This window comes from Pelecanus crispus, chromosome Z (assembly GCF_030463565.1).
Source record: "Pelecanus crispus isolate bPelCri1 chromosome Z, bPelCri1.pri, whole genome shotgun sequence".
Lineage (NCBI taxonomy): Eukaryota > Metazoa > Chordata > Aves > Pelecaniformes > Pelecanidae > Pelecanus > Pelecanus crispus.
The window spans coordinates 64,000,860-64,026,172 of record NC_134676.1 but is presented as its reverse complement, the minus strand read 5'-3'; the positions used below and the strand labels follow the sequence as shown (position 1 = coordinate 64,026,172).

The 25,313-nt window shown below is 38.6% G+C and overlaps 1 protein-coding gene across 3 annotated transcripts in view; it reads right to left on the bottom strand.

Annotated features, from left to right (window-relative positions):
* Nucleotides 1–5,178: 5,178 nt before the first annotated feature.
* DCP2 (decapping mRNA 2) overlaps nucleotides 5,179–25,313 on the bottom strand; it is a 22,703-nt gene continuing 2,568 nt past the window's right edge. The window contains exons 2-11 of one of the 3 annotated variants that reach the window (XM_075725968.1): nucleotides 19,540–19,691; nucleotides 17,740–17,867; nucleotides 17,239–17,337; nucleotides 13,153–13,305; nucleotides 11,380–11,492; nucleotides 11,165–11,272; nucleotides 10,284–10,407; nucleotides 9,616–9,723; nucleotides 7,833–7,884; nucleotides 5,179–7,128 (exon numbers count right to left, since the gene is read on the bottom strand). In XM_075725968.1, the coding sequence (XP_075582083.1) occupies nucleotides 6,965–7,128; nucleotides 7,833–7,884; nucleotides 9,616–9,723; nucleotides 10,284–10,407; nucleotides 11,165–11,272; nucleotides 11,380–11,492; nucleotides 13,153–13,305; nucleotides 17,239–17,337; nucleotides 17,740–17,867; nucleotides 19,540–19,691 (1,201 nt within the window). In that variant the 3' untranslated portion in view covers nucleotides 5,179–6,964. The remainder of the gene's footprint in view (nucleotides 7,129–7,832; nucleotides 7,885–9,615; nucleotides 9,724–10,283; nucleotides 10,408–11,164; nucleotides 11,273–11,379; nucleotides 11,493–13,152; nucleotides 13,306–17,238; nucleotides 17,338–17,739; nucleotides 17,868–19,539; nucleotides 19,692–25,313) is intronic. The other 2 variants (XM_075725969.1, XM_075725970.1) reach the window with 2 other exon arrangements.

Sequence of the window (25,313 nt, the reverse complement as noted above, 5' to 3'; positions counted from 1 at the left end):
ACCTAACTCACTTAACACTTACTGCGAAAATAATACATTTGCAAAGCAGGAAATATAGGTGGTTCTTGCCAAGAGCACCTAAGTTGTTCACTCATTAATTAATATTAGGGTTCTTTTTGATTTTCTAAGTCACCAGAGTGCATGAAACTTTGTATTTCACAGTGTGTTCAGAAAAAAAGTACTTCTTTTCTAATTAAATGTATAACTTTTCACCAGCTTGAATGTACTGTTAGCTATTGCAAAGCACATGTGACTAAGTTTGCATTAATGTCAGTATTGTTCTACTGGTTTTATTAGGATTTTATCCTCCTTTAATACTGTACCATACATTGTAATTTTAGAAACTTTTCACCTTACTGAATTAGCTCTAAATGTGTTGCTGCTTTTTAGTTTCCTAGCTGCTGTAAAATAGCTATTTTGTGTTCATTTGATATAGAATTGTAAAAACTGCATTTATTTATACAGAGACATTTATGATACTTATTTTACAAATGTTCTTATATTCTGAATAAATTTCTAATGCTGTTCTTTGCCTTGGATGGTTGCTTTACCATACCTTCTCATCTGATTGTTGAATGGGTCTGCTTAAAGGTCCCACAAAGACTTTCTCCAAGATAAGGGAGATGGTATGACACTGTCAGGAAAGTTCCCACAAAAGGGACATGAACAGCTGGTAAGAACTCACCTGAGATCTGATGACAGGTTTCAGCTGAGCTCAAGAACATTGGTACTTGCCACAAAACCTCTAGGGCTTCAAAGAACACTTTCTAGAAATGGAAGGGTACATATGAAACTGTTTCGATGCATCCAGTTCTTTTAATAACAAGTATATGGATCAAAAAAATGGCTATTTCATAAACACTTTAAAAGCACTGATTGAAGTTCACATACTTCCTTTCTCCAGTACATCTAACACTTCTTAAAAAGCTTGCTTTCCATTGTGTTTGATGGGCCCCTCATCCACCTTTACCATTTACTTTAAAAAATAGTACTTCCTTTCCTGGCATTATATATAAATCAGTGCTGCTGACTGATTGACTTAAGGCAACATTTAAACATTCTACAGTGAAAGAAGAACCTGTACCAGCAGCACAAGCTTTACATTTCACACTGATCAGCAATGCTTATATTCATACTTCAGTACTTCAGTAAGTTTATACATAAAGTAATTAATTTTACAGAGAAAAATTACAGTATAGAAGAAAATGTCAGTTTAGTCATAGCCTCTTAAACAGTGTGCTTCAGTTTCTGAATCAGTGAGTGACAGATAAAATCACAATAATCAGTACAAGAGATGTTACAGATGGTTACGATTTTATTTACTAAAATTGAAGATTTGACTAATGCAAACTTTATTCAAGATAACATAATAGAAGTTGAATAAAATCTGTAACGTTACATGGTTTTAACCCTATTAGCTGTACGCACTTTCTACTTAATTAGCACTGGTATGCCACTTACATACCAGTGAGAAAAACAGATCAAGTTCTTGAGCTTTAAAGAAACAGGAGGAAGACATAACCCTTCATGCATGAGCCATAAAATAAAACACTGGCTCCCTATTTTCTGCGAGGCATGCAATGCTGCACAGAAAAGTGTTATCTTTGGGCAGCAATACCTGAGTCAGCCTGGGTCCTGGAACACATACAGCAATCTAGCATTATGCCAAAATTAATGAACAAAAGCCCATCTTCTGTGGAGTCTGTTTTGCTTTTTAATGTTAAAGTGCCTTGCAAACCCAGCTACACTGCTCCTCAGGGCTGAAGTACAGCTTCCACATGCTGCAGTGCCATGCAGACATAGTAAAGTTACTTAAGGATCCTGTTTTAAGTATAGGCTTGAGAAGTATTTGCTGAGAGCTCTTAATCATGCAGTTTTGCATACTCTTCCTGCATAACAAAAATATGCACCCAACCAGTTCATCTCCCTAGTTTAGTAATTTTGCTCAAACATGCTTAAAAAAAATTTGCAAAGTAAGTTTTTCTCACAGGGGGAAGTGTATTGTAGAGAACTGAGTTTGCAGTATCTCTATTCTTAAAAAGATATAAAAGCCTTGTTTTAGAATGATTAATGGTCCATGAGCTGTAATCATTTTCTTAAAGACGCTGAAATGTAATGCGTAATGGAAACTAGAACCTAGTTCTTCTGATCAACAATATAAATGCTTAACAATGACAAAATACTCAGTGTTCTCAGTAAATTTCATAGTGGGTCTATTCAAATTTAAACATTCCATACCCTGTGAAATTTTGGTAATTACTTAAAAGTAAGCTTGCTTTTTTTCCTGCAAGTATTGAAGGAGGAATTGAAAACACTTTTAACTTCCTTCCCAGAAGTATCCCAGAGCTAAGAACAATTTAAAGATAAGGGTTTCTGTAAAGCTGAATCTATACAATAAGTTAAGTCTAGCTTAACCTAACATTTTCAATGAAAAGACAAGTTAAAACCCAAGCATTTAATTTTAATGTACTACTACTAATCCAGAATACTTCCGCTTGTATGATCTTGAATACGGCCAATGTAATTGCTACATATGTTGTCTTCCTTCTAAGTTCATAATCTACTTGAAACAGTGAAATGCACACACAGCACAAATCCTACTGCATCTATCAGTGCTTATGTACAGGATTAAGAACAGTGCAAATACTAGCATTTAGCCTACTTTCATTCTTGAACTACACTATTGCTATAAATGCATAAGAACAAAAACCTATTATGCAAGAGTAGTGACGTTTCCAAGCCTGATTTACTGTAAAAGCACCTTCAGTTAGTTAGTTACCATATCTTAAATAATTTTGGTTGCTTAAAAAGCTGAAATACTGTAATACCAAAACCAATCTGAAATTATGAAGTCATGTATAAGCACCAGATTATTTAACATTTACAGTGCAAAACTTAATTTCTGTAAATAAACTGATTTTAAATCAACAAGAGAAGCTATTCTACCAGTTCTCAATAATTTTGAGCTTTCTAACACATTTAGTGTATAACCTCCTAATTTAAAAGATGAAGGCACCTGACTTTACCTCTGAAAAAAACTCTGTTGCTCAGAGTTTATTTTTAAAAAAAAAAAAAAAGTAGCTGAGGATGAAGTGGCCCAGTGACCCAAGAACTTGGACGGCCAGTCACCCACGGAGCAGCAGTGCTGTCTTACACCACAGGATAGTAGAGCTTGGATTCTTAATGTAGTCTCTTGCTCTTCACACCAGAATGACATGAGTGCTGCTATAAACTGTGAATCAACAAAAGCAACTCTACTACAGTAAGTAGAAGTTGGAAAAAACACCTTCTTATCTGAAATTACAATCTGAGAGCAAGTCTGTTAGGAATAGCCAGACCTGAAGCCTGCCTTGTTTTTAAAAGGAACTGTTACATTCATAACAGCCACAGGTAGGTGAAAGAAAAAAAGAAGTATTGCTCTCAAATCACCACATTAAATCAGTGAGGTTGGAGCACAGCACAGAAGCCTGGAACAGTGACTAGGCCCAAAATTTTATTAGAAACTATTTATGCAAGTTTGGTCGAAAGAATTTACATTGTGTTAAAAAAATACTTTGATTGCGCAATAAATAAAGCTATTTCCCCTCTTCTTCCCAGTACCACTGTTTCCAGACTTCAAACTATATAAGACAGAGCTATTTTCAAAAGCATGCATGTACATCAAGGAGTTGAAGTTAATAGCATTCCAGCACAGAACGTACGTCATTCAATTATGATAGAATCATAGAATGCTTTGGGTTGGAAGGGACCTTTAGAGGTCATCTAGCCCAACCCCCCTGCAGTGAGCAGGGACAGCTTTAACTCAGTCAGGTTGCTCAGAGCCCCGTCCAACCTGACCTGGAATGTTTCTAGGGATGGGGCCTCCACTGCCCCTCTGGGCAACCCGTTCCACTGCTTCACCACCCTCATTGTACAAAATTTCTTCCTTATATCCATCAGGTATTAGGCAGATCACTCTTCCGTCCGAGTTCAAAGTTTAGAGCATTCTGTGACAGAGAGAGAGGAAAAATCTCACGCTGAAGCAGAGAGTTTATGTAGTACTAGAAACTGCAAACTAGTACTAGATTCCGAGCACCCACACATTTGTAGCTTTTTTGTTAAACGCTTGTTTATTCCACAAGTTCTTTAATTTCAACAATGCTGAGTGACCATTCATAATCTGAGTAACCCCTTACAGGCAATCATTCTCAAATTGAACAATGTTTGTTTTTCAAGTATCTGACATCAGCTCACAAGTCCAACATGCAGTTAACTTGTTTCTCTGTGTCTAGCTCCCATAGCATGAAAACTGCAGAACTAAATTCTGTATCTCACTTGTTATTTCTTCACTGTTTTACAGAAGATAATGTAAACTGTACTTCTAAAATTAGAAATACACTTAGTTATAAAAGGATGGTGAAATAAGAACAAACAATAGTAAACAATTCAAAATGTTCACAGTGCAGGGCATGATACCTGTAAGGTGGATCACATGCCACCACACTTAATTGTTTTAGAAACTTTACTGAGAAAGCAGAAAGCAATGCTACTACCAGGAAGAGTACCCTTATACAAAGAAGTAAGTTATTGCATATTTATCACATTTATTTGCAACTCACATTAAGGCTAGATTTACTAAAATCATGACATATGTATAAGCCCCACTTTGGGTTGCTTAATGAAGCAACCAATTTCTCTTACACTGAACCAACCTTTCACTAAGAAGAAAAAAATTGACCCAGTGAATACAGAGGGCAGGCAGCATCTCCTACTCGTAGGACACACTTGCTTCGTTCTAGAGACTTCCTCTGTCCGGGACATGATTTCCCAAACAGTTGACAGAAGCTCCAAGTTCACTGTTTTATCAACATCCCCCTTATTTCACAGAGCACTAGATGAAATATAACTAATTAAGTTGACTTTTCAGATAAAAGATTTCCACAGCCTGGTATTAATCATGCCTTAGGAGAATCTTGTTAACTCCACAGGCAGTAGCAGCCTCAGGATATGAATACAAACTTCTGCCTCACCATGAGTAAAGGCACTTTTGCTGGGAAATCGACTACTTGCACTAAAGATTAGTTTTCACCTGAAGCTGAATAACATAACTTCCTCCAGCATTATCCCACTTTCTCAATTACTGTTCTTCACCATGTACTGTTTTGAATGCCTGAATGCCTTTGGATACTTTTTAAAAAAAAAAAAAAAAAACAAACAAACCCACAAACCAAAGTGAGACAAAGCTAGATTGAGCTATTTCACAATTTGGTCTTGAAAGACAAGGCCCTCAGGACTCTTGTCCTCCAGAAGGAGGAAATGCTGCAGTCTGTTTCTCCTGTTGGCTGATACGTAAGTCCAGCGTTCCTATTGCCAAGATTACTACAGCACTAGAGTCCCAAATCACCTGGTGCCAGGCAGGTAAATAAACCAGGAGATAGTTCTAAAGCTATTTCTGAGGAAAAGCACTACATAACAGATCAGGTAGGGTAGATGAAGTAGGGTGGTTGAAGGAAGACCAGGATTTTGTTTTTGGATGACACGAGTTGCATAAAGACTCAGTGCATAAGCATACACTGTGATCAGACAACGGCGTAGTTCATTCAACCTATGAAGTTATCAATTGCCTTTAGAGAAAAGTCCATTTTTAAATCTGGGACAATATGCTTGCTAGCACAAGCTGCTGTGACAAATTATTTCAGTGCATTTCTCTCAACTGCAAAGCACGTGTTTGAAACCCCTTAAGTTGAATCATGAAGGTGATTTAACAGTTTGTCACCCCAACTCTTACTGTTTTTTTGATTCCCTCCCCCCCCTTTTGATATTTTTACTAAGAAAGCACTGTAGCTGAAAACAACTGAGGCTACATCATTTAAATGCTAACTGCAAGTGCAATTCAATACTACTGGATATATACAGAGCATACACTACACGAGATTTGAGGACAACAGCACAGAATACAATACTGGACACCCTTAGAATAGTTATTGCAAGCCTGATTAAGCCATTTAGTGTCACACAATGACTCTATTATCCATGCACCTGCCTTACTCCTCAGCAAGATCTACAGAGGCTTATTTACATTCAGGATAAATTCTACATAAGTAACCTCTCACAGACAAAGTTTAAGCTTTTTTTTTTTTTTTTTTTTTGAAAGCAGCTGCAACTGGGATAACACAAAATTTTGCAACTTCTTACCCAGCTGGGGACAGCGCATAAGAGTTGAAGCTAGACACTTTGAATGGCTAAGTTCTACCCAGTTTGTGTGTCCTTACTGAAGACAGAAGCAGAGTAGGTACTAGAAGTCAACATGCTATAGATTTGACTCCCAAGTCCTACTGATTGCCAGCCAACAGAAACTGTCAGTGTGAAGGAAGGAAGGAGGGAAGGAACGTAGGTAGGTATTTTGGGCAAGCAACCAGGACAGAGAAAGGATGACAGGTTGAGGCTAGGATTGAAATGTGCAACTTGGTTTAAAAATCACTAGGACAGAGGAGTCCTCTGAGAATCAGCTTCATTGCCACTGCCGTAATATTGCAATGTACTACACAATAATGACTAACAAGTCCAATAATTTACATCAGAGCAGTTTAAAATTTAGCAAGCTGGTATACTCCAACAGTTTAAAAAAAAGTCAATGACATTCTATAAAACACACAGCAAGTTCAAAAAAAAAAAAGGAAAAAAGAAAAAAGAAAAAAGAAAAAAGAATGCCCTCTAATGCACAGCTAGGAACAAGTGAACTGAACACTGGAAAGGTACTTTTGTGGACAAAGGCTATACTGCATTTAAAGTGCAACACTTGACTATGCCACTCCCATACTGCAAAGAGAACAAACCTTTCCAAACCACCAGTCAGTCCCTGCATTGCATTTAAAAACAAACAAACAAAACAAAACAAAAAAACTCCTGAGAAAGAGTAAGGCTGGATAAGAAACCCCTCAACTGCAACAGGCAAGCCTGATTTTTGCTCCTAATAAGTTTGCTGTCAGAGGTCAAAACTTTTCATTATGGCATCATGGTCAAACTTGAAACTCAAGAAAGCTCTTGATGAGAAAGCAAATTTGTAATGGCCATTGCATGCCACAGAATGTCCCTCTACATGTTCTGGCAGTGGGTCTTCACTGGAGCAACACATCTCATATGCTGCATCTGCTTAAAGAGAAAAAAAGCAGGAAACAAATTTTAAACAGATAGCTATCAATAAAAGTATCAATAACAATACAAAGCCATACCTCAAATATATATTCAATTAATATTCATAACAAAATCTGTATGTCTGGTCATAAACAGAAGAAAGTAACTCAAACAGCTGTATTTACAAGTCATTGAGCGGCTAGAACAAATCTTAAAAGTCACTGCAATCTGGGGACACTTTCAATAGCCAGTTTTACCCACAGATGCTGTTTTGCAAGTCATTTCTTAATAAGGAGGCAAGAAATATGACACTATTTTGTGACCAGTAAGTAAACAACTGTGTGCACTCTCCAGAGTAGTCCAGTATCAACTGCAACTTATTACTAGCAGGACAGAAAGCCTTGAACCAACACTCAATTACCAGCATTGTGTTGACTGAGATGCTGGTTTCCTAAACCAGCTTTCAGTTACTTTTTACTCAGCCACCTGGGTATAATCTGACAGTCTTCAGGAGAAGAATTGCAAAACCAGCATGAAGCAGCACATGAAGTTAACAAAAAAGAAACAACAAAAAAACCCCCCACAACTCAGACTGCCTTAGAAAAATAATGGCTTTGTAACATTTGGTAGGTTAACATACAAGGAAAAACCTCAACCATCATTCAGGTGCCTTCAGCCTGTAATGTATGACAATGGATAAAAATTCAGACTGCACTTGCCTGTTTCAAAGTTATCTTGAAGTCTTCTTGGATTAAGCCTTTTTTCACATTTCTGGTTGAGAGAATGATCATACATTACACACTTCATAAAGAAACAGCATTCTATTTCTTAGGGGTATAGCTTAAGTATCAGCTAAAAGCCATTCTGGTTATATTTGCTTTGACACACCTCCTGATGTGTGAGTTATTTTACTTATAACTCAGCATGAATTCTGTCACGTTACTTTACCTAGTAAGCATGCTTCAAGTCCACAGGTCCTTCAGAAGCATGCAACCTTTTAACAGTCAACAAACCATTTTTAAAATGTAGACTTTCATGGAAAAATTTTGAGTGCTTTCTTAATGTTTTAAGCTGGAAAGGTCTTGCATATGATGGCGTGGAATGAAAGTTGTGCATGCATAAGCCCATTCTTCAATTGGCTTGTCACAAAAAGCAAGGAGAATATATTTGCAAACAAGCTGCTACTGCCAATTAAATTAGCATGCATCAGAGACACAAACTTAGAACTCTCCAGGGAGGAGTGAAGTTTTAGCCCCAGGTACACTGCTGTAAGCATACAGAGACAAGTATGGCCCTTTGCACTATGTACAAATTAAGAGTTCCCTGGCCTCCAAATTGTATTAGAAAATTATCACTGGGCCATATAATATTTAAACTTCAAAAGACTGACGATCATGAAAATGCAAATGAAACACCACAGGAGTATTTAGAAAAGTCTGTAAAGAGTCTACAAAGTAACTGTGGCATATTAACAGTTCCACTTGTTTCAATCAAGATCCTACAGATTCCCGTTACTGTTTTTTCTATACAGCCAAATTTCTGGGCAGTCAGTTCTTTGACTTTTCTTTCTTCTGCTCTCAGACCCAAACACAACTAACCATTTATTGCTACAGTGAGGATTTTACAGGACAAGAGTTTACAGTTTCTGTACTTTTACATGAAAAACAGAGAGAAGGTAATAACCACAAGCCAGAATGGGAAGAATCTAGCTTACAGCCAGTAAACAAGAAAAACTAAAGCCTGGACAAGCCAGCTGAGCTGCATGGAGAACTGGGGCTCACTGCTGCACAAGAGCCAACAAAGTAGAATTGGAGAGCCATAAAGAACATGGGGGGCAGATCAGAAAGACATTATATTAAAACAAAGAGAGGTGTCTCAATGAGCCTTCTCCCAGCCAGCAGAACTGTGGGGACAAAGACAATTGCTTACTGCAAGGAAAAGGTAACAAACCAAGAATGTCATACTGGAATTTACAAACTGCTGTAGCTCTACTGTGTGATTAAAAAATTAAATGAGATTCTGGCATTCAAGTCAAGTCTACATCTCAACATTTTTGCTAGAGAGAAGGGAATGCATAAGCATATGCATTACCACTTTGTATCTAACTGCCGCATAACAAACTCCACTCTTACAATAATATATCATACATGAATAAATAAGACATATGCTACACTGACTTATGATGACACACTACTGTAGGCTATTACCTGACAGGAACCTGGAAAGCTGCAGGATTGTCAATTGAAACAGCTGACAAATTTTCAGCTGCTAAAATAAGACTTACTTCCAAAATGCAAACTTTTAAGTTTAGTATGCTTGCCTATAGATGTATACACATACAAGGTAAGAAATGTTGTATTTCTACAAATACATACCAAATATTCTGATCAAATATACTTTTGATAGATATGCACTCTACATTCTTTCAGCAGGACATTGGCCTGCACCTTTGTTAAGCATTACTAGAACCTCTTAATGAGACAGCCACTGCATGTTTCTTACCAAGGTATTGTTTTGCTTAACTGGTTGACTGTGGACTCCATTTGTTCGCTTCTTTTGGCTGGAAGTGTCTTGATACTGCTTTCTGCCATTGCTCCTTAAGCTCTGACTCTGCCATTAAGTCCAAAATGTAGTAAAGAGTTTACATGGCAGCATTGAACATCATTGCACTGACACTTCCTACTTATTAGTTAAAACTTTCCTCCAAATAACCTCAAAACATGTAAACGGTATCTTTTGTAGACTAACTGAAGCGCACTGAAATTAACCAAACATACACTCAAGTTACAAAGAGTCATCAGCTGTTACTCAGTCTCTCTTGCACTATTACAGATGCTGTATTACACTATAAATTCAGTTCAGTGAGTTGCCATACACTGATGCATATATATTAGTGGTACCCAAAATATTTCAAAATGGTACATGGAGAACACCAAAATGGTGAGTAGTAATTGCTATCTATACGTGAAACAACACAACTACCACCTGATACCCACCACCTCTAATGTCAGATAAACCTGAGAATCCCCAAGATATTTTTTTCCGTGTTTTTATTTTTGCAAGCTATGGTGGTAAAATTCAGTATTTTCGTTCCAGAGAGGAACCCTTATGAGCAAAGACATCTGTTTTAAATAGATGAGATGCATATGTTTGCCTAAGAAACAACCTACCTTTATTTTCAAAGCTTCAGACATCTCAGGATGACTATATGGCTTCTGTGGCTGTTTTGGCTTCACCAACTGCTCTCCTAAAAAGCCATCTGTAAACATCTGCTGACTGCAGCGGAGTTTGGATCTAGTACAGTAAAACAGAGTTTACAACACAACTTCAAACTGATGGATAGCAGAAGAGAAATATGAAAGAATTTTCTGTTTTTTGGTAACAACCTAGAAGACAAGCTTAAGTAACCTAGTGTGGCAACTGTAGTAACAGTCACTGCATTCATCCAACTTTGTTTTGCCTGCTGGTAAGAAACCTATGTTCTGCACACACAGCAGGCTAGGTCCATGCTAGCATTTGTCCTGCTGTTGTCAGTGTTGGTGCTGACCTGACTTGAATTACTGGAGCACAGCCTTCCTTCTCTTTGGGACTACAGATTTTAGTTTGCTCTACTGCTTTTAGCTCAGCCAGCAGCACTTGTTCCTCTACTGACCCCCACAGGTTTTATCTAGCTAGGTACTTCTGATAGTACTTTACAGCCCTACTTTAGAGAGTCCTATTTGTCCTCTATGGAAGTGCCAAAAGCATTGAACTTGAAGCACTGAAAGTTACCTACTTTTCTTAGTTTCTGTTTTTTGGATTCCCATAGACAGGACTCAAGAAATTATCTCAGTTCTGACACATGTAGAATTTAACAAAAAAAGTGTATTATGACATTAACTTCTCACCCTATTTACAGTCCTATGAGAGATGCCTGCAATTTTTTTTTTTTTTTTTTAAATTAACCCATTCTATTACTGGAACATGAATACTTGGAGAAAGGACAAGCAGCTTTGTATGACCAGTGTTTTATAGAAAGGATATAGAGGTGTTAAACTGACCTGGTTCTTACCTAGCTTTTTCCAAGTTGGGTTTAGAGGGTGTGCTCCCTGTAGATGAAAATCCATTGTCACTATCTGAGGAATCTCCATTCCTTCGGGAAATCCATTCCCTCAGTGGCCTGTGAGCAAGGAGAAATGCAACAAGATCTACTTACTAAAACAAATCTAAAGAAATTAAAGTTGTATGAAAGGCACTGGCCTAGCATTTGCCTCATCTCAAACATACCTGATGAAGGGAATTGCCATAAAAAATTTGTTAGGTGCCAAACCCAGCTTGGACTTCGGGGTCATGTCATTTCTGTGGCATGGTAATTTGTCAATGGAAAACCAGTCAATATTCTAGAAAAACAAGAAATAAAATCAAAATACCCACTACTGCAGCCTTACAGAACATTACAAATGTGTATCAACCACAATTATTTTCCTTAATTAAAAAATCACAATGGAAGACTTTACTTAACAGACCACAACAGGGTTTTTCACAAAAGGTTAATTAACAACGGGGTCATTCTTCTGGCTGCAACTACAGAGTAACAGACGGTACAGCACATACTTATTGCAAGATATGGCACCCAAAACATGAAAGGTATTATCCAGCAACTAAATTCTGAATAAGGATTTCAAACACCAGCCAACCAAACCACCACACACTGAATGCCATAAAGGTAGAGGCTTTAAGTAACTTTCAAAGCCACTACTATTCTTGCTATTTTTGTTTAAAATGCCATCAAGACTAGACCACCAATACTAGTTCAAAAATTATCAGAAAGAAGGGGATTTAGTTTGCAGAGTAAGTTTCAGTTTTTGTTAGAAAAGAAGAAAACATGGGTAAAGGATAGGATTTGTGTTATAATTCATATATTACAGTTTTAACTATTAAAACTGTATACTTTGCAGAATGGGGAATGAAATCAGGAATTCTGAATATACACAGTGTAGAAGAACCCATATAAGCTTTTCTGTTGCAGAAGCTAGCCCCAAAACCCCAGGTCCAGACAAAACGCTTACTGTGGAAAGAAATTACAAACTGATAAGGTTTTCAACATAGTTCTACAGGGAATACAAAAATGGCATGCCCATTGTATTAGATGAGATGAAGATGTTGCTTCAGCAGGGAGACAAAAATATGTCATTGTAAGAAATCTTCATCACCCCCACACAGATGGTCACTGTTATACAAAGGCAGGTATTTACTGTACATTTAAAGAAACCTCAAAGTTCATCATCTTTTACTTTGTATTTTGAAAAACAGGTCTCTAATACAAGACTCCTGTCTAGTCAACAAGTACCTTTTCCTATTTAGAAAGCCAGATGCCCTGTTCAGTGGCATCATCTGCATGAAAATATGGGGATAGCTGTTTTGAACTGAACTGCAATGCAATATAGATACTCAAACTTCATAAACTATGGATATCAGGAGCAAAGTTTCCAACAAGTCTACCACCTAAGTCTTTGCTTCCCCCTTTCACAATACCTTTTAAAAGCCCAATGGTACACAAACCATCCAAAATAGTTCCCGTTTTGTGTCCCTTTCCCAACCTCCTGCTTAAAATACACTATTCTCTAAGTCTGCATGGTATTAGCCAGGAAAGAGAGAACATAATCCTTAGTTTGCCGTTCTGATACATAGGCTTTTGTATATCACAACAATTACATTTTCAGAAGAATATATAGTTATATATGCATCTATAACTAGGAATAACATGAAATGATAAACACATACACCACCTAAGAGAAAAGAATGGGAGAATTACAGTTTGACAGCATGCTCTAATGTTGTTTTCATGATGAATGGAGATGTCAGACAGATGCTCAAGAATCAGTCTTTGCACTGGTGCTGCAAGAAGTTGACAAGACCCTACAAGTGCAGAGATGCCATTTGTACCTAGTATTTGAGGTATTAATAATGCTTGGTATTTTCGTTATTTTACAGGCCATTAGCTTTAAAAATCAAGCTCCGCAACACGGTTTCTACAGATTCAAACAAGACAACACATACCCGAATCTCCCTTCTAGTTTTGGGGTTGAATTTTGTGTTCTTGGGAACTCCTGGAATGATGTATAGCCGTGCTAACTGATCATTAATTCGCAGCTCAATGTATTGGTCTTTGCAGATATAATCTTTTATGTCAAACCCAGTTTCTTCAAACACCTGAGAAGCATATAGAAAAAAAATCAGTGTGTGCATTCAGATTTATCCTTTCAGAACCTATCATTACAAGGAAAGGAATAACTATTTTTCAGATCTATCCACGAAAGCTGGCCACTGCTGGGAAAAACAAGCCTTTACACATAGATATATGCTCAGTAACGGAAAAAGTATCTAAGATCCTATGTGCTTTACACTTCTAAGACAGACCGACCCGTAATAAAAGTTGAAACAACTCTATTACACCTTCACGTAGCAATTTATTTATATGGATGAGGAGTCTCTAGCTGCTCCTCCATGCTGCTGGATGCATGGAAACCTTGTTCACAGCAAAATCTACTATTTGGGGAGTAAAGATATCTTCAAATTCTAGCAAGGTTTACTTGCACCTCAATTATTCTTCCTTTTCAACAATCCTTCTACTTCATGAACCTTCTACCCCCAATACATATAATCATTTTTACATTCATAACAAAACCCAGCAATAGGGTAGCAAAAAAATTCAAACTGCACATTCACACTGACAAACAAACTTAGAACTGAGTTCTCAGCTACTTTAAAGAATAAAATAGGAGTCTTAGACCTGTTGGAGATTACTAGAAGGACAATAATATTTTAAAAGAACATTTTATTTGTATATTCTATGGTCTTGCAGCAAAGGATCATAGATTCACAGAACGGTTTAGGTTGGAAGGGACCTTCAAAGATCATCTAGTCCAACCCTAGACTGCCATGGGCAGGGACATCTTTCACTAGATCAGGCTGCTCAGAGCCTTACTTTGAAATACTTACTTTTGACAACATTCTCAAATATACAAGGTTTATAACATAAAAAGATTCATGTCAAATATACTGAATAGCTCAAATTAGATCATGCCTCTAACTTGCTAAGTAAGTACTCATTTTCAGAAACTTCCTAGTCCTTAAAGTTTCCACAGGAAATACAAGTACTCAGAAAATATGCAGGATCGACACCATTGTCCAAAATATTTCTGGCCAAAGAGTGGAACATGCATGTGAACAATCACTCATAGAACTGTTTATTACCCCAGGGCTATTAAGCCCCACAGCCAAAGGCAGAAGTCACATTTTTTAAAGACCAGATTTAGAATTAAAAAGAGGGACAGAATCTTCAGGAAAACCTCTTCTCAACCCCCATCTCTCGTGGGTACATATAATGAAAAATGGAACCAAATAACTGCATATAAAATAATAATACCAGGAAATACTCAAAATATGTTACACAAAATACCAATGTATATATTGGCGTCGTGGTTTAGCCCCAGCCAGCAACTAAGCACCACGCAGCCGCTCGCTCACTCCCCCTACCCCGATGGGATGGGGGAGAGAATCGGAGGAGTAAGAGTGAGAAACACTCCTGGGTTGAGAGAAGAACAGTTTAATAATTGAAATAAAGTAAAATAGTAATGCTAATAGTAACAGTATCATAATGATAATAATAATAATGATACACGAAGCAAGTGATGCACAATGCAATTGCTCACCACCCGCCGACCGATACCCAGACAGTTCCCGAGCAGCGATCGCTGCTCCCTGGCCACACACCCCCCCAGTTTCTATACTGAGCATGACGTCATATGGTATGGAATAGCCCTTTGGTCAGTTTGGATCAACTATCCCGGCTGTGCCCCCTCCCAGTTTCTTGTGCACCTGGCAGAGCATGGGAAGCTGAAAAAGTCCTTGACTAGCATAAGCAGTACTCAGCAACAACTAAAACCATCAGCATGTTATCAACATTCTTCTCCTACTAAATCCAAAACACAGCACTATGCCTGCTGCTAGGAAGAAAATTAACTCTATCCCAGCCGAAACCAGGACAATTGGTATCAGAAAAATGGTTCTAAGTTCCATATTTGAAAATGCAGAGGAAATTAAGCACCAATATGAAAAAACCAGAAGTGTTTAATACAAAGCAAATAATTGACCAGTTAGTCTTCAAATTAGCACATACCACCCCTCTTATACCAAAATAAAAAGCAAGCCATCTTTCCATCTAACTAACATTAAGAACAGCAGAGTTTAGGGGAAAACAAACAAACAAAAACAACCCCCAAAAAACCCAACACACATTGTCTCAATTAAGAGAAGATATGCTTTTCCTCCATACTTACTCTTACTACTAACACCAATGTTTTCCCTTCCTAAATGATCTTTCCAGATTATTTAAGTGAATTCATTGTAGAAACTCCTTTTACCAAGAGAATCATCCATTTAATATGGTTTTGCCCTCATCAACTTCTGAAATACTACTGTACTGTGTAGGCACTGCCCAGTGAAGACCTCTTCAATTAGACCTTACACAGATGCAGTTTATGGTCTCAGACCTGTGCTGACTCCAGTAAAAGCAGTTAAAAGATTTATGCACAGATACTACAGACATCCCGATTCCTGGCCACATGTAAGCCTTGAAGAATTTGCCAGTTTATCCACAATGACAATCTACCTTGATGGAAAGGGATCATAGCAACAGTGTCATTCACTATTGTAATCTAAATCAATTCTCCAAATTAAAAACACCATCAGAAGACTTTTTCCCCCAGTATAACTGTGCCCACTTTAATGCTTTTGCTAGCATAATTTCAAGTAAAAAGGAAGGCATACTTCACATCATTCCTTCCTGAAGCAGTTATGCCTAGTTTGTCCTGTCCACTGTGTTGTGGTCCATATATTTTTACGGTCTCCTCTCCCTTCAGTTCCGTCCTTTAGAGCAACCCTACAAGCACCTAACTGGTAAAAGGTTAACCGAACAAGCTATTGTTCCCCTGGGGCAGGGGAAAAGAAACATGCATTGAATAATCAAGTAAACCTTACTAAGTCTCTGCTCATCCTTCCCCAGCCCTTGAGTTCTGCAATGATAGCCCACTGCACCTGTAGCTCAGGTGTTTCACTCTTTGGCAAGTCGCTTGATTCTATATAAATAATGTTCTACACTCAGAGATTGGTAACTGCTAACATGAAAGTGTATTTCATGTGTGTGCATTGCATAATAGTGCAATATTAAGATCTAACACCTTATTTTGCTTTTCCAAGTCCATATTAAATGTATGAGTGGTATAGAAAGTACCATCAGAAAATCAGAAATACGGAATTTTTCATTCATGCATCTTTGACAGGTATATTAAAAAAAAAAAAAAAATCCATGATTTGGAGTCCAACTGTGAAGAAAACTAACACATCTCACTACTTTCCCTCATCTTAATTTTCCCTCTCAAAAAATCTGGATGTTTTATGTTACATAAACATTGAGTTCATACCAGTAATATTCTTTTACAGGCTATTTTTAATATGCAACTTCACTATATATCTAGGTCTCCAGCAGCAATAAATCCCACAAATTTTATTTGTCAGATTTTACTCGCCATATATATTGATCCTTGTTCCTGCATCACTGAAAAACAGAAAATTAAAGTTCTTCACAATTTTTACATAATCTTCTACCACCTCCAACTCAACTCTTTAGCCTCTTTACATAGTCCAGTGTACATAAGCTAAATTCCCATTCTTCTACCTTTTTACAGTTATGGTAGCTCTTGAAATTAATATTCCAAAAGCCACAAAGCACATAAGATTTCCCAAGCACCAAAAATAATACTTAGAAGTAAGTTGATAGTTCAGCAGAGAACTGTAAAAATAGTACTCACTTAACTTAGCAAGTTAGTGCAAAACAATTAAAAACATTGAACAATTATTTTAAATTATATAACCACACCCTTGATTATCATTCTGGAACTCAGAAAAGCAGTAAAAGCTACAGCAGAAGGCTCCTGCAAGAATAGACTATGTATTTACCTGATTTCAATAAAGAGGTTTTACTTATTACCTAAGTAAAATGTCTTTTCATCTAACACATATATCCTGCTCTCAGCAAAATTTCATTTCTTTAGCTTAAATTTAAGGGACTCAAATATAACTTACCTCTCTAGCAGCACAGTCATGAGGAGCCTCCTCTTTATTTACTTTCCCTTTTGGAAATCCCCAACCAGACTTTGCTAAATAGCCCTGAACCAAAAGAACCTGCAAAATACAAGGGAACGCAACTGTCAAACACCCACTATTCTAACCAATTTCTATTAAACGTCTTCCCTTCGCCATCCCCTGCTTCTCCAAGAAGATATTTTAGCCTGGAAGACCCATTAGGTTTTCTGTGTTCTAGTAAGAACTGCAACATTTTTTATGAGATCATGCAACTCAGAATGAAAAAAGCAAAACTGAGTAGGAAAGCAAGTGGAAGTGTGTTTCTGTCTCCTGTATTACATTTCTGTACACACTTAACAGTGTCAAGTAACTGTCGGGTCTTTGTGAATGTGAAGCACATTTGTTTTTTCTCCAAATGAAAAATGCAAACAACAAAAAGATTACTTCTGCCAGCATATGCCATCCTTCTCTCTAGCCCTTCACAACTATTTCCGTACTTACATTTTCAAGTGTCTCATCGAGAATAATTGCACCATAGGTTGGCACTCCCATTTTGTATTCTTTCCATTCATCTAAAACCTTTTGTACATCTTCACCTTGAGGCAGTAAAAAAGGGCAGTGACTGAAGAGTACAGCAGCATGTTAAGGAAGATAAACTTAGGCATCCAGTTTCAAATCACACGCAGACATCAAAAGATAGCCACTCAACATTTACAATAACAACAATCTCTCCCCTAAGTGCTTTCAAGATATATTCTCTTGAAGTAAAAAAATATTATGAATAATCCATTATCAAACTCTAAAGGTTGGAAAGTATTGAGTAACTTGGTAATTCTAATACAAGCCAATTTGAGGGGAGAGGAAAAAAAAAAAGACAAGAAAAAAGATGGTGCAAGGCTGCTTGTTTAAAGGAAGGTCTCCCCTAATTTTGAACAAAAAGTATCCACATAACAGTTATTTTGAATATGTATTATTCTTAAACACATTTTTTTTTTATTTTGAAGTGAGACAGACAAAAATACAGTTTCATCTCCTGCTTCAAGTGGAGATAAATTTTTCCCACAATCATTTGTTAGACTACAGTACAGATCTGTATTTAAGTATTTACTATGCAAAAAAATTATTTTTAATGGTATCAAGTTAGAGATCTAGATTCTAATACACTTTACCAAAACTCACCATGCAGAGAAAACATGAATAACCTTTATAACTGTAAAACTTTGAAACCAAATCTGCAAGCCCTTAATAAAAGTATTAATATTATATATTACATATAAAATTATACTACCAATAAAAAACATTCCATCGCAGACTACTTAAAAATACAACACTGCAGCAGAACTAATATTTCTGGCAAATGTGACCTGGAGAGGGACAGACGTAATGAACAAATAATGTCTATTACATCGTATTTTTCCTGCACTGCCTATAATTACTAGAAGAAATCTGTTTGTCTGAAAATGCATTTGTAATTAAAAACATACCTAAAATAAATAAGAAATAACTGCATAATATCAAGCAACAGAAAATTATCATATTTTTACAGTTTACTGTTAAAATAAAAGCTGTAGTGTTTCGAAGTAAATCTCTGTTATCAAACTAGCAGAGAAGTATGTTGTGTAGTGAAACCACAGATAATATTGTCATGAAAGTTAGAAGCAATACTCCAATCCCATATCAAGAATGTAAGGGAAAAGGTTAAAACTAAAACACTTGCTGGATGAAAGTCACAAGTTTTTCTCCAGCCAGGACTAGGTAGTATATGTTCCAGCAGCCCTTGTAAGCAATGAAAAAAGCAGAGCCCAACTGTATGAATTCAGTAAAAATGCATCCTATCCCCTACCAACAGAACTGTTTCTAGAGCAACTGTCAGTATTTCCAACAAATACCTACCACTGCCCATGGGGGAACACATACCACCTTCAGCTATGTTAAGATTTACATCACTGTTTACTTGGAAAGGGATTAAATTAAGGAGACAAAACACCATGAAGAGCTGCAACAGCTCACCTTTGAAACCCACCTAGCCTGCCAAACTGCAACCACGAGGAAAAATCCTCAAAGATCGCAAGTTACCTGTTTTCCATAGTTCTTTATCAGTCTGAGAAACATTTCTTTTGTCGATGCCACAAAATTATGGAAGCAATGAACAGATAAAATCACATACCTAGCAATAGTAACTTTTAATCACTAATACATGAACTGACATTTTCCTGCTGCAAGTACAAAATTTTGTTAACAATACTCAGTTTGCACCTTATCCACTGAGGCAGAAAACAATCACAGTAATAAAAAGGATATCAGCTTTAGCAAAGTCTCTTATCCCACACTGAGGTAATCCTGGTGTGTTCTGCATGTAGAAATCCAAGTAAAACCAATGGGCAAGTTCAATCTGAAAACACACTCTGATTGCATTGTCTCTCTCTTCACTCGGAATGTGCAAAATAAATCGGCTGCCAGGAAAGAAAGAAGAGTAAGATTAGCCAAATCTATCGATTTAAATAAATCTAACAAGAAAAATGCATTGCAACAGTGGAATTCCTAATCCATTAGCACAGGTCTTCCTGGTAGTCTGGACAGCAAAAGGTTTTCACATCAAAGTAAAACGCAACCTTTAAAGTCAAGAAAGAGAATGGATCATGATGTTCAATTACAATTACAATAAACTAAGTAATTTAACTGTGGTGCAAATAGGGAGGGCGAGAACATCCTACATAAATGGTTACATTACAAGAAGGAAAGCATTTTTACTTGTCTAGTAAACAACATCTGCAAACTCTGATGTCAATGCAGGTTTTTCTGGACATGAGTTAAACACAGTTATGTATTTTCACTTAAACCCACAGTAAACTATTAATTTATGTAGATTTTAAAATTCAGTACAAACCTATTAATTTTCTCACTCTGAAATAGAACATGAACAATTGGTTTATTTTTCAAGTCTACTTTATGCTTTAGCTCAGATACTGGCACACAAATACAGAGTCCCAGAGATGTAAGTGTAAGTAGCACTGTGTCATAGCTTATTTTACTTAAGCAGAAGAAGGTTTACTTATTTATTTATAAGATCAAGAACAACAGAACTTACGTTTTAGAAATATAAGGTCACCACCCCGTTGAACTTAAATCACTTGACAGAGATCTTTTACATTCAACTCCTGAGTACCACCAGCTAAATTCCAAAAGTGCATAATATCATTGCCAGAAACGTAAATACTTCAGACATCTTTACTTAAAATTTGACAAGTATGAATTGTGAAGGGGTGTCAGAAGTGGTTGCCTCTCCCAGCCACTCTGGCCAAGGACTGCCTCCCACCTGGCCACTGGAGCCCAGCCCGGTACCCCAAGGTCTCTGCCCGGGCTGAGGGACACAGCTGCCACTTCGCCTTCGGCAGCTTCAACCAGCAGCAAAGCCAGGCATGTGTGTCCAAGGGACACACACAGGACACCAACACCGCTGGTCACACAGGCTGCCACGGCCAAGGTGCTGCCTTCAACAGCACCTACGCCCGGGACTCACACAAAACACAAGCACAGAGAGCCAAGTCCTCTCCTCTTCTTCAGCTGGCAGAGGCAGAAGGTCACTAGTGCAGGCACGCACTTGACACTCTCCAGCTTCACAAGCACACATACATTCAGAGGTCCCCCAAGCACCAGCACGGCTCCCTCTGTTCACCCAACACCCCTGCCCAGACCCCAGGCCCTCCTCCCCATCACACAGGTCCCTGCCTCACCTGCTCATCCAGCACGAAGTTTGCCAATGAGTACACGTGCACAACAGGTCTGGGGAAGGCAAGACACCCACTGCCCCCCAGCCCAGCAGCTGGCACCAGATATGCGGGCTGCCCACGGTCCCGCTCCAGCCACCCATGCTCTGCCCCTCACTCACACAGTTCCCCTGCAGTAGCTGATTTTTCAGGACACTCACCGTCCCACCCCAGAGGCTGGAAGCCAAAACCCACCCCCACGTGAGTAGCTAGCACTGAGACATCCCCCCTCACTCCAGTAGCTGACACCCCGTCCACGCACACACAGAGCTCTCATCAGTAGCTGCCACTTCATCCTTGCAGCACACAGGTACATGGGGTAGAGAGTGGGATTATGCAGAGAGGAAATTAAGACAAGATTTAATAATTAGAGGCAAGGACAGACTGTGGCAATCAGGAGAAAAAGCTCAGCCAGACAAGCATACAGAGCAGCCTGGTTTTACACATAACCAGCCCCTCTTACCCCCACTTTGTCCCACCCTGCTCCCCTTCCCCTGCCGCACCCCTCCCAGCCAGGTGGGGGGGATTTCCACCTCCCCACACCCTCCCATTTTACAGCTTTATCAGATGCAAAGGCCAGGCTGATCTTCCTGGAAGCGGTGCCTGTGGTTTCTTGATAGCCCATCAATTAGTGTGACTGGCAGGTTTGTTTCTTGTCATTGTCTCCACTTTTGTTTTCTTAGCTGTGTGTCTGTGTATTTTTGGTCCTGATTTCCCCCTTTTTCCCCTAGTTTCCCAGGAGCAGGTCCCCACTCAGACAAACTTGCTGGAATGAACATTCCCACACTCCCCAAACCCTCACCAATCAGTGGCCAAGTCTGGTTCTCATCATGGCCTCCCTTACCGTTCCTCCCTCAGGTTTGTGTGCCTGTATGTTTTGTTTATGGCTTCCTCCTTTTCTTATGATTCTGTTTTTGCATTGAAAAAGTCCTTGACCAGAGACCCTTAAAGAAGCAGACACCTTCCCTTACATAAATAACCTTACTCACTTCAACAACAGTATTTTCCTACTTGCCAATTTTCAATTGGCAATACCACCCCCCAACTGCTCCTTTCTTTTTGAAGGCCCTGTTACTGCTGAAAATAGCCCTTACAAATAAAGCTGCTGTAGATTAATGGCAAAAAAATAAAAGTCTATTTTATTTTATAACTAGTTGATGAAGTTTTCTTGCCCCAGCACTGCAGCTGAACATAAGTCTGAAGATACAATATGTGGAAGTAGTACCAAAGATGAATAAGAACATGCCAGCATTAGGCTCTGAGTAACAAGAGCAAAGCCAATTAGAACGCTACTTATTAATCAAAAAGTTAACTCTTGAGTTACTTACAGTGAGTGAAGTCCTAACAACAGGCATCTCTAGCTTGCACTAGGTGCAGGCGCCTGGGCGCTGGCGGTGGGGGCTGCAGGGTGGCCTCCATTGGGAAGAGGCCAGGGCTGCCCCGTGTGGGACACCGCCGGCTCCAGCAGACCTGCTGCAAGACACAGCTGAAGCCAGCAGCCAAGACAGTGGCACCTCTAGGAAAGTGCATTTAGGAAAGGACAAAAATGCCAGACAGGCAGAGGAAAAGAGAAAAAGAGTGTGAAACAGCAGCACAAACACCAAGGTCAGAGGAGAAGAAGAGAGAGGAGGTGCTCCATGGCAGAGCACATGTCCACACTGCAGCCTGTGGAGGATCCCATGCTGGAGCAGATGGGTGTTTCCTGAAGGAACTTCAGCCCATAGGATTGATCCCACGCTGGAGCAGGGGCAAAGCATGAGGAGGAAGGAGTGGCATAGATGAAGTGTTACAGACTGACCACAACCCCCTCTTCCCCGACCCTCTCCCGCTGCTTAGGCAGGAGAAGGTAGAGGAGTAGGGAACAAAGGGGTGAAGTTGAACCTGGGAAAAAAGGGGATGTAGGGGAAGGTGGTGTTTAAATTTTTTGTCTTTGTTTCTCTCTATCCAAATCTATAGTAATTGGCAACAAAGTAAATTAATTTTCCCCAAGCCGAGTCTGTTTTTCCCATGATGGTAACTGCTAAGCAACCTTCCTGTCCCATCTGGAGCCACAAGCTTTTGCATCCTATTTTCTCCCCCATCCTATTGAAGAGGGTGAGCGAGTGGCTCACTGGGCATCTAGCTGCTGGCCAAGGTTAACCTACCACAGTCCTGAAGTCAAAAGATGGAGTAAAGGCACTCACTTATAGGAGAAAGAGAGCACCAAGAAGCCCCAAAACCTACATTAAGACTCTGTTCCTCCACTTGTTTATTCAGTAAAGAACCACTCGGTAGCACAAGACAGCATGGGTACCTGTGACTTACTTAACAGAATGGGTACAAGCAGTCCTACTACGGAAGATTAAACACACAATAACTTACCAGAACTAGAATAAATTGTATCCTGGCATTGTGTGATTCTAAAACAGCCTAGGAACTCAACAAATCTTTAAAGACATTATGTACCTGGCTTTATCTTTCAACTTGTTTTCACATGCTGGCAAGTAACGTTTTACTCTCTGAATAAGAATGGAGGTGTAACATTTTACTCTCTGAATATGAATACTAAGTGTAGAAGTCTCTTCAGTTTACCAGCAGTGAAAAACTATAACAGCTTGGAAAAAAAAGCGTTAAATGAAAGTGCATTAGACTAGTGTTTTTAATCTTACCTTTGTTATCCTTAGGAGAATGGGTCTGCAATGAAAGCATTTAACAATAATCACCACCACCATTATCACTTACACTCAATTCTCACAAAGATCTCTGTAGATTAATATAAAAGCCTACTTATTATTTTATAGTGTTGGAAAAAGTTATGGGTTTGGTTTTGTTTTTTGAAGAGCCAGCTTATACTGATTCTCTAATACACATTTCAGTGCTGTATAATTCCAGTGTTACATTCTGTAAAGTCAGCTATGAGCATCTGACTCTGAACATACGCATTACAGCGGGTAACTTTATATGCTGAGCTTCAAAGAACAAAGCCCAGGGCCTGAGAGCCCTTCAGCCAATGCACTTGATTTAATAAAGCCAACATGCAAGAGAATTTTTAGTAATGTGCATTAAAAATTCTACATCTAAGCTTAGCTACAACCTATATGAAATTAGTATATATTGCACTGCTCACAGTGTGGAAAAACACTAAGGTTAGTATCAGAGAGAACATCCACAAGCACACATTGAGCCTGCAGGGTTTGTTGTTTCGGGTTTTTTTTCCCCTCACACAGAAGAAACAGGTACACTAAGTTTCCCTTGTCCAATTAAAAACTTAATTTGATACTGAATAGCTACTAAATAGCCAAACTTGACCCTCAGCAAAATAACACCATCACAGAAATACTGCAAGTGAAACTCAGTAGAAGTAACATCAAGCCACAAACCCAGCCTAAGAACATAATCCAGACCCTCCTAAAAGTTCATGTATCTCAAACCTGAATTGCTTGAAGTCACCACAGACAATAAAAATTTGGAGTCATAGCCTAATTGACTGTACAACTGAACAGTATTTATCAAGATCAAAATTGATCACTACAAAAAGAAATCCAATCATCCTGCACAGTACCTAAAAACTTGGAACCTTTAACCCACAACTGCAAAAATAAAGTAACTGATGTGGTAAAGGTTACCCAGCAGTACTTCATGTTTTTTTAACCTATCAGGCTCAACAAAAACAATCAATTAAACAAAAAAGAACCACCACACCCGCCCCTCAAGACATACAAAATTGAGATACCACCTAAGGGACCTTTGTATGTCTTTGGAGCTAGCAACAGCCCTGAGAATTACCTGCAGGCATTAAAACAGCTGTAGCTGCCCCGAACAGTGGATTTATTATTTAGACTAATGGGCCGAATTAGCTGGGACAGCTGTAAGTGATCTGAGGACCTACACACGAGCCTCTTTGAGTCACCACTGTGTGGAACCTCCCTGAGCTTCTGCTTAGACAGGAGCCCCTATGAGAAATCTAAAGAAAGTGGTTCAGCTTAAAGTAAAACCCAAACGCATTCTAATTCAGCAAGGCATTATGTTGTTGGAATTAGCACCGGCTCACAGTGGTCTTTCTGTCATAAGGAAATGTATCAAGCAGGCAAAATAGCAGATGCAGTGACAAGTACTGATGATTGCACCTCCTGTGTCCACAAACTTTTAACAACTAAGAGTTTTCTGCAGAGAATCCAGTCCTTTTGCTTCAGGACAAAGGAAAATATTCCTGTCCAAAGACAAAGTGTAGGAGTCTGACAGATACTCTAGCCCTCTCCAAGGTACAAATAAAAACAGTAGTTCTGTTTTGTGGACATCTAAGCTTTAACTTAGCTTTTGTTTTTTACA